The sequence below is a fragment of the Condylura cristata genome, unplaced genomic scaffold (genome assembly GCF_000260355.1).
Source record: "Condylura cristata isolate star-nosed mole 26May11 unplaced genomic scaffold, ConCri1.0 scaffold00004, whole genome shotgun sequence".
Classification (NCBI taxonomy): domain Eukaryota; kingdom Metazoa; phylum Chordata; class Mammalia; order Eulipotyphla; family Talpidae; genus Condylura; species Condylura cristata.
The window spans coordinates 14,458,702-14,468,935 of NW_004567105.1; the positions used below are offsets into that span (position 1 = coordinate 14,458,702).

At 42.0% G+C, this 10,234-nt stretch overlaps 1 protein-coding gene across 1 annotated transcript in view; it reads right to left on the reverse strand.

Annotated features, from left to right (window-relative positions):
* The window catches only part of CFAP54 (cilia and flagella associated 54), a 197,438-nt gene that overhangs the window by 59,223 nt on the left and 127,981 nt on the right, over window positions 1–10,234 (reverse strand). Inside the window, exons 46-48 of the mRNA XM_012735136.1 lie at window positions 5,650–5,772; window positions 4,161–4,214; window positions 551–755 (exon numbers count right to left, since the gene is read on the reverse strand). Of these exons, the coding sequence (XP_012590590.1) occupies window positions 551–755; window positions 4,161–4,214; window positions 5,650–5,772 (382 nt within the window). The remainder of the gene's footprint in view (window positions 1–550; window positions 756–4,160; window positions 4,215–5,649; window positions 5,773–10,234) is intronic.

Genomic DNA, 10,234 nt, shown 5'->3' on the forward strand with positions numbered 1-10,234 from the left:
AGAAAGAAAGAAAGAAAGAAAGAAAGAAAGAAAGAAAGAAAGAAAGAAAGAAAGAAAGAAAGAAAGAAAGAAAGAAAGAAAGAAAGAAAGAACCTCTTACACTATAGGATAGGAACACATAGCATTTGAGCACTGTTCCTTGGAAACAAAGTGAATTAATGGCAGTAGGATTAGCCATTACCCTGGCGTATACAAGGCACAGAAGTGCACAGCCAGTGGAGTGAACCAGAGGGAAGAAGTTGGCTTTGGGTAGCTATAGTGAAGTTTTTATGCAAGAAATGCAAGACACACACACACAGCAAGTCAAATATACTATTTGTTACCAAATCACCAATCTTATTATGTATATAAATATAAACATGTAAATGGGTATGAGTACAGGCATATGTGGATGGCTGTGGATATGCGTGTGCCAGATATAGCACATGTGTGTAGTATTAAGTGAGCTCTGAGAGAAATGTGCAAGAAGATGCACTAGTGTGCTTGTTTGGGGAGTTGTTAGGAAAAGGAGGAGAAGAAGAAACAAACAAAAAATAAAGCTGAACATTACCTTTCAAGTTTGGGAAGTTTCCTTTGTTCCGCTCTGAACTGGATCCATAGCATGTTTTTATCGTATTTTCTGGGACACAATTAATTGTTGATGCCACTCTTATTAAAAAGTATGCTTTAACGAAAGAAAACTTATTTAAGAGATGCTGTTGACTAACTGCCACCAGAGTCAGAGGGTTGCCTTTAGTCATTAATTCATCGAGTGCCTAAATAAATGAAAAAATGTGGAAAGCAAATTAGCCAAAACTTTGTATCTAGGATTCACTTCTGCACCCCATTCACATACATCAGTGGGTGTTGTGTGAAGGAAGCCGCTGATGGACATGAGGGACAGACAGGGACAGACAGACCATCCCAGCAGCTCTCCAGAACCTCTGCTGTCCCCATCAGCCTCAGCCCTGTCATGTGATGAGAGGAACAGGTGCGAAAGCAAGGCAGTAGACGTGTCATCGAAACAGAGAATAAGGCTATGGAAGGGTTATCCTTGGCTAATCCAATGTTCAGCTCTCAGTCCTCAGAGGCCCTGTTACTTTCAGTGGAAAACACCATTATTTTACATACAGTTAACTTGTCACACCCCCTCAATATACAATGCGTGCAAATTTCAGGAATATTAAGTGTGGGGGTAGAGAGAAAAGCATATTAAAGACTTGGTCAATCATGGTACGTGCATCCTCAACAAATTTTGACATTATTAATTCCCTTTTTGGAAAACTCTCTTTGTTTTTAAGCCACAGATTCCCTGACCTGCTGACCACTTTTCAGTCTTCATTGCTGGCCCTCCTTGCTGTCCTGCCCCAGGGCTCTGGTCCTTTCCACTGTCCTTACTCCTTCACGGAGGTGACCTTCATCATGCTCATGTTTTCATCTCATCCAAATGTCAATGACATCCCAACTGCTTCTCTCTAGTTCCAACCTCTCCTTGAACTCAAGATCCATAAACAGAAACTCAGTTCCTCTGCTGTGATATCTAACAACATCTCAAACGCAACATGTCCAAAACTGTATTCCTACTCTCCTCTACATGCACGCATACACACACACACACACACACACACACGTCCTTTAAGGGCTGGGAATTTATATTGTCAATTGACTGATCTATTTATTTGAAGACACAAAGACAGTATCTCTCACTTTTATTAAATATTTGCTACTTTGGGGTAAAAATGGTAACTGCTTGGACTAGCTTTTCAAGAAAAGAGAGAGCAACTGTTTGCATGTAAATGAAAAGAAATCTCAGTGTTTGGGAGCATCTGAGGCGATAGATGCTGGCAGTGGGGAGATATGTTGCTGTTGTTCATTATCCTTATTTAACCTCCAGAAGGGCTGGAAATCAGTGCCTGCACAAGAGCCAGGCATGGAGCAGCACCCAGCCAGCATCAGCTAGTAGTGAATTACTGTCCTAGGAAAATGGTTGATATTCCCCATCTGGAGAAGAAAGTTCAGAGTGACTGAGAGGTAAGGGAAGAGGAGAGAGAGGAGATCTCTTTTCTCTCCATAGCATAGAGTGAGTTAGTGAGCCTTGACAACTACACACACACACACTTGAGGATCAAAAGAAGATTAATGAGTACTGCTGCTATTTAACACTCCTTTCTCTGCCTCTACATGGAAATATAAAGTATAATCTGAAGATTCTCAAGCAGACCAACAGTTCTGTTTTAATTAATTAGCTAATGGAGATCAGTTTTCAATTATACTGTCAGTCTCTCTCTGCTTAAAAAAAAAAAAATCAGGCAGACATTGCTGTTAAATCCTAAATCATTCCTCAAAAAAGTGTTTTTACAGGACAGCCCCGGTGGCACAGTGGGTTAAAGCATCACACAATGAAGCTCTCCGCAGCCACTGCAGCACGAGTTTGATCTCCCACCAGGGAGCGGACCCGCATGGCGCGGCAGACCTCTCCTGACCCGCCTGCTGCTCCCCTCAGCAGTGTATTTCAGTTGATCTGCCTCTTCTGCTCCCCACTCTGTCTCTGGTGAATCCTTTCACCCACTACCGCTCTGGCCTGTAACCCAGTTCTGTAAGCATGAACAAATCTTAAAAAAAAAAAAAAAAAAAGTATTTTTACTATGGGGAGAGGGGCAGGAACAAAGTGGAAAGAGCACAAAGCATGATGGGGGTGGACTGTAGGTGCTTGGGTGTGGTGTCATCACACCTGAAGGGGGAGATCCTCTACTTGTAAAACACAAACAATATAACCCAATATTGACTTGATTTTTTTTAAAGTATTTTTAGGGTGCTCTGGCATTTATAACTAGAAAGAATATCTTTGACATCCTAAGGTCTTGGAACACTTAAATGAAGTAATCAATATCAGTTCTTTCATTTCAGGCAACTTATACATTACAGCAACGTTGAAGGCAAAAACAAGGAATCATCTGAAGCATAATGAAAAGTGGTTTGTGGAATAAATAGTACAACAGTAATAAATCGCATTTAATGAAAGGTGGATATATTCTTATCAAAATCATGGGAAGACAAAAATAAAACAATTGTGAGGAAATGTCTTTCAAAATGATTTCATAAAAATAAATTCCTTGCTTAATGAGACAGAATATTGTTTCCTAGCATTTAACAAAGTAATAAAAAGTATGTGTGTCCACCTCTGCATCACCGCCCGCTGGCCATGTGAACAGTGGGGACCATGTGAGCACATGAGTGTGGGGACCCTCATCCTCCTGGGGCAGCGAGTGGCTGATCACCCCCCTTCTGCTCCAACAGCTTCAGTGGAAAGACTGTCCATACTCCTAGATTCTTTTAAATGCTTAAATCAAGATATTTAAATAGGTCATCAACTTAGTAGGTCATCAAGTGCCTACATCCCAGTAGTTCAATTCTTGACGAGAGAGGTGGTCCTCTCTCTTGAAGAGTACTGGGGAAGTGAGAGGAGCTACTTACGAAAATGTCTTATAAAAACCTTCCAAACCATGGACTGGGACCAGTCTTGAAACAGGGAGGAGAGGATATGATCGAAAGTGGTTGTCACAAAAGGTACAAAATTCTTGTCTTAGCAACAAGCCAACAGTTAACTTCTAGGTAATCAAGATACACCAAGTTAGAGACTTGGCAAAGCTAGATGGACAAACTGAATGCACCTGTGTAAATAACACATTAAGAACAAACGGGTATTTGCCCAATCTGAAAATCAGACCACTTTGGGTGCAACCCTACCATTCCCTACAGCATTTTGAGATAAAACCCCACTATCCAGAAACAGAAGAGTGGGGCCCTCCCTAGTGGTGCAACAGTTTAAAGCACAGCACTAGAGTTGGCCATGGCCACTATAGCAGGAGTTCGATCCCTGGGGCAGGGAGGTGACCCACATGGCACAGCAGACCTCTCCTGTCTATCCCGGTGCTCCCCTCAGCAGTGTACTTTATCAATCTGCCTGTCCTGCTCCCCACCCTGTCTCTGGTGAATCCTCCCACTGCTCCTGCGCCTCGGGCTTGTACCTGAGTTCTGCATGCATAAATAAATCTTACAAAAGAAATAGAAGATCACCCTACATAACATTTTCAAAAACAAAGATGACACATATTAGATTGAAATCAACTAAAAATCATGCACACGGATACCTAATGTTTACATAATATTGTTATCCTTACCTGTATATTTTCTTTACTGGTAAGAGGTTTTCCTGAGTCAAATGACTGAAATATCTGTCAATACACAAAGCATTAACATTCGGAAAAAGATTGAGTATTTTTTAAATGGAGTTGTTAATGTGTTGTCCTAAAAGTATTTTGAGCATCATTTTTACTGCCTAGTAAAGGCAAGTATAGGATACTGAAGAAAGCAAAAATCACATACAAGTCAGCTTCCTCGGGTTGTCAAAGAAATTGCTACCAATTTCTTTTCAGTGATTTTAAAAGTTACATAGATTTGCATTCCATTTTCATTTAACATTAGAGCATACTTATTTTCTCAGACCATCAGGTTACTCATAAACCTCAGGCTAATAGGTATATTAAATGCTATCCTGTGACTGTAGCAGGATATTCCATTTCCCACAGCAAGACATCTAGAGAACACTTCCCACCCCACCACTCAATCCCAGTTTAAATAACATTGGTGACTATTTGATCTTTATTTCTGGTTATAACCTTTGCATAGATTCCTAGAATCCTAACTGCTGGCTCAAGAGGTAGAATATATTGCAAAAACCTGCAGGGGATGACCTGACCTCCATGTCCACCTCCACTGTATGGAAATGCCAGGAATACTGCACCTTTAACAGTTAAGGATTAGCCTTTGGAAAAGTGTGCACTCTCTTGGTTCACAGATGCCCATTTGTAGAAGCCCATGATGATGTCCAGCCCAAATGCTATGGTCACCTGGAAGTCACTCACCTAGGAGTGGAACCCACCTCAAGAGTCTGCACCTCTAATGGAGGCATTTTGTAGCCACCGGATTTCAAGAGAGTTTGGAAGAGCAGGGAGACACCCACACCCCTGCTTTGTTGCCACCCCCAAACCCCCTCCCTCTCCAAAATATAGAATTTCTTTAAGCTTGTGAAAAGACCAGTAGAGATCTGCAAGATTTTTTCATTTACTTCTTTTATGACTGATTAAGTCATTAATCCTTTCGTTAAAGAACTAGCCTTCCGCCTCACATTGGCACCTATTTTAATTATAAACCCTGAATGCATTTCCACATTTAATTACACTTTTGAAATTCCCAATTGAAGCTGGAAAGCTGCAAATTAACTTTGAGGACACAAAATTTGAAGACATAATCTACTGGGAGAAAATTTACCTACACTTTGGTCTTACAAATACTAGCTGATAAAAGCAAAGTTTGGAATTTACATGTAGAAATTAGTTTCAGGCTGTTGGTTTGCCTGTTTTGGTGAAAACAGTGGTCACTGAATATTCTAACTGGCTTCTCTTCTCTCACAGTCTTCTCGGATCCTACCTGGATTCTACCTTCCTCTGCCTACCTTGGTCCCCAGCTGGCTTTATCCAGTCCAGTGATTTTAAATCTCTATGCTAATGCTCCCAAGTGTCCGAGACAATTTTATGAAAGCGCAGTCTAAATTGCAGAGAGACAGACTTCAAAAACAAAGAAATGACTGAATAAACTCAGGAGAAATACCTTCATCTTCCCAGTAGTTTTAGAGCCAGCAGGTGTCGAGGAAGGCATGTTTTTTCCATGAAAAATCTGGGACATCTCATAGAAGGCTTCAGAGAAGAATCTTAAATCTACAAGTATTTCTATCTTTAAAGGAGAAAGGGAGGGGGGAGGTGATGAGATTTCAAATAAATCAGTATGTTTGACTTAAGAAACAAAAGTTTCAGAGAAAAACCAGTGACATGCCGAGATCTAAAATGTCCGCTTAGTGTTGGTAACATGTCATGAAGGATGTTTAGTAAATGCAGGTGATGGAAATGCCTGTGTTTGTATGAAAGTTGATTTCTGTGTATCACGGATGGACCAAGGTGCTCGGAAAAGGCAGGACTATTCAAGAAATGGGCATTAAACAAGTGTGGTTCAATTAGAGGCAAACACATAAAATATGACAGGTGTGAAAAACATTTTTGAAAACTAATAGAACTCATCTTTTTGTACTCATGGTGAGCTAAAAAAAAAAATCCCAGATGTTCTCTCACACCCTGGGGAAAATCAAGGAAGTCAGGAGACTAAGTCTACATATATATCACTGTATATCATTGCTTTATCAGTCATGAATAGACACTGTGAAGACATGGACTTATCATTAGTTAATTGGTTAACAATATATTGGTTTTGTGATTACAATTCAGCAGAAAGTTAAATCAGGAAACTACAGGGAGAGAAGATCCTGTTCCAATTCATTCATTCCATTTGCTGGTGGGCAGCTCTGATGCATCAAGCCCTCTGGGACTTTCCCTTCCATCAGGATGTAGACTTTGCTAAGAGATGTGACACCCAAACATCTAGACATTGTAAAAAGGGTTGATGGTTATGACAATGTGCTCTTTCCAAGGTTGTAGTCAAGGAGTGTGGAGAAACAAGACAGTCGCATCCAGGTACACCTGTGGAAAATGACGAGGTCATGATGACCAGAACGCTGAGTACTCTCACATAAACAGGATCTAAAAATGGGCCTTGAGGTTACATGATCTCAGCGAGTCTCCTGACATGAACCTTCAGCAAGCTCTTTTGTTTCTCCCTACACCCATCATCTGGACCCAAGGAATTTCCTTCCTAGTGTGGGCAGAGGTGGTTAATGCTCCTCGAAAAACCTTACAATGTATTACTTTGATCCTTACTTCTATAGTGTATGTCTTAATTTGATAATGTATAAGACCCTGGGAAATAAAGATTGACACTGAAGCCTGGGCCTCAGCCCCTCACTCAAGTCTGTGACTCCATTCTTTCCAAGTCCCGGGTCCATGATCCCCAAGATCAATAAAGGAGGACTTCTTGAGGCAATCACCTTCAAAAAAAGATTTGGGGAGGGGACAACAGTGAGGAGCAGTCTAGGGGTGCTGATGTGCAACAGAACATCCTGTGTGGCAGGAATTTGGGGAGTGAGGGAAAAAGGGATAGGAATGGAAGACAAAAAATTTAATTTATTCTCAACCAGTCTACCCTTCTTATACTTTCCTTTAAACATTGCCTTAGGAACCTAAAAGTATAAAAATTTTAAAGAAATAAAAATTAGAGGAAAAGGGATGTGACAATAATATGAAAATTAAACATGACAGATCAGAGAATAGTTTCAGTGGAGAAAACAGCTTGGTTCTTGCCTAAAGCACCTTGGGTTCTAATCTGCCCCTATTGTCACGGGACAGCCAAAAGGTGCGTGGGGTGGGAGCACAGGGAGTCTGTCAGCCTTCTAGATGACTTTACCCCAAAAGAAAACACTTCCCCACAGCTGTGGGAGGTTAGAATACTCTGGTCTTGACTGTTAAGATTGCTGTACATGGGCCATGACCTGAAAGGGCGAAGGCGACTCTGGCTTCAGCTTAGCAGATTCACCTGACCACTTGGAAAAGCGATAGAGATCATAACGGACACACATTTTCAGAAACGCCCAACCTTGTGAACACAAACAATCCAGATGGAAGAAAAGACAACTCATAAATCAGCTCTTCACTCCCACAAAAACTGAGTGGCACCCTTCCCCCAAACACAGGATATTTGACAATAATAAATCTTTTAAGATGTTAGCCATTGTAAAGTGAAGCCAGGTCAGTTGATCGTAAAGAGGTTGAAAGCTTCCTCTGAAAGACACAGGGTACTATAGAAGCTTAACAGCATGATCCGTCGCTGTCCCCTTGCCAGAAAACATCAGGGTTTACAGTTTCCTCACTAGAGCTTTTCTCTTTTCCTACCCACTTTCCTCTGAAAGGTCACACAAAGCCCGTCACACAGACTGCCATTCATGCCTCAATAAGGCTGCCCTTTTCCTGGGCCCATGGAAATCTGGTCTTTCAGCACCATGACAGTAGGATCCTGTGTCTCTCACTCTGTCCCTCTGCTATCAAATTCTATGATTACTTTCCCTGCCCCACCTAAGGCCACAGAATTGGTGGAGTCCACAATTCTTCACTGGCTTTAAGCTGCTCCAGGACAAAAATAGTTACCAACGCTTAATGTCTAATCAAAATAACTCATTTCATCAAAGCTGCAGTGCACAGTCTGTGCTATAGAGCCTCTTTCAGCCTCCGGACAAGGCATTCACAGTCACCTCAGCCGGTCCAGGCTTCTTGCCGCTTCATGACAGAGCAGAGTGATACGGTTACCCGATTCTGTCTCTGGTCTCCTCATTTCCCTCACTGCTCAACTTCCACACTGTGTCTCACACAGTTTGGGGTCCAAGATGGAGCCCCCGGCAGGTCCCCATCACGGCCATCTGGACTTCTCACTTTATCCTCTACAACCCTCCTACAGGAAACCTCCCCATCCAGTCTCCATGAACTGGCCCACCCCTAAAGGAGACGATACTTTCTCACCTCCTGTCTTTTACATGGGTGTCTGCCACGAAATGTCCCTTCCTCCTTGTTCCAGCTCAGCCTTCTCTTCACTTTTCAGTCTCCATCTTAGTGAAACTTAACGACCAATACCATTTTTCCCTTCTTTCAAACTCCTAGAACAACGCTCGCCACACTCATTAGGAAATGACCAGAGGCAGGTGCATGCCATATTGTCTTGGGTATCTGTGCTGTCTCTTGTTTTCACCTCCTTAGGAGCAAGGGCCATGGTTTACCTTTGTTTCATTTATTACTAGCACGATACTTTTGCAGAGCAGACATTCAACATACATTGCTTCAGAAGGAAGTCAAGCAGCTGTCCCCAGCAGGGCACATCAGCCTGGGCTAAACCACAGCCACCAGGTTTCATGGCCAACCCTGGCATACCCATGTTTGCGTTTTTTTAGGGGGGGGGAGAGAGAAAACCGTGAAAGTTTTGGAGACACGTTGGTCAGGGTTGAACTTGGCCAGTGTCATTCTGATACAGCAGAGCGAACTCACCCAGCTCTTGTATGAGATAGTGCAGGGCAGACTGGATGCACTACCAGTGTTTTTATTTTGAACCCCAAGCTGGTTTTGAAAACAGCTCAAACATGTCCAAGTTACCATGGATGCCAATTGCATTAGGTTCCAGCTTGCACCAGCGCCTATTAAGTCTTGGAAACAGCTGCTTTGGAAAATGGCTCAATCAGGTTAAAAAGAAGGCCACTCTGAAGCCGGTACATAAACTGAGACTTAGGAAAGGCTTCAGATTGTTGGTGAAGCTCTCCGAGAGAGAGGTTTGTCTGAAGAGACTCGGGGCCAGCTGGAGAGGAGGGGTTTGGTTCAGTATGGGAAGGCTTCAGTCATTTTGAGAGAGGCTGCCTGGGAAGGTTGAGTCAGTTGAGGTTTGATTCGGCTTGAAAGAAGCTTCAGGAGAAACTCTACTGCAGGCGGCCTCAGCAGCGCCACCTGTGGCAACCGCAGCAACTACAATTAGCTGGATGCTGGTCCACCTCGCATCAGCGTGGCTTGGGTTCAAGCTGCCCTAGCAGCTTCTGGTTAGGACTACTGGGTACTGTGTCACTATTGGGGTAGGGCAGCTGTCAATTGTGTCCTTAAAGATTCTTCCCTTATCCCAATTTCCCCTTTGTGAATAAAGCCTGTTGTTGTTTCTCAAACCCTGAGATTAAGTCGTGTCTTGCATTTTGTGAGTACATGGGTAAAGAAACCACAAACTGTGAGATCCCCAAGGTGAGAAGGTTTGCACTGTTTCACAATCTATAAATACTTGCCAAGTATCTTCTAAGTGAGTTCCCACAAAACACTAGGAAGAGTGTGGACAGTGATACTTAATAAGTCTAGGTTTTTAACTCAATAGCTAATCACTGGATAGGAATTTATTACTCCAAAGACTATAGAAGACTAAAAACTGAATGAGATACAGGTCCTAGCTTCAAAAGTTTTCCAATCTTGAAGAGAGCAAGGCTTTTTGAAAGAGAGGACAGTGTTTCATACAGGTGTTTTTAAAAAGTGTGATTGGAATTCAAAAGCAGAAATCTTGGGAGTTTGGTACCTCAGAAGGGGTGATTCAGAAATTTTAAATTGCTCATTTCTGGGTTTAAAATATATAAATAGTCGGCAGCAGGAGTCCTCTGCAGAAGATATATATATATATATTGCGTTCTATTTCTAAATAATATATATATATATATATATATATATATATATATATATATATT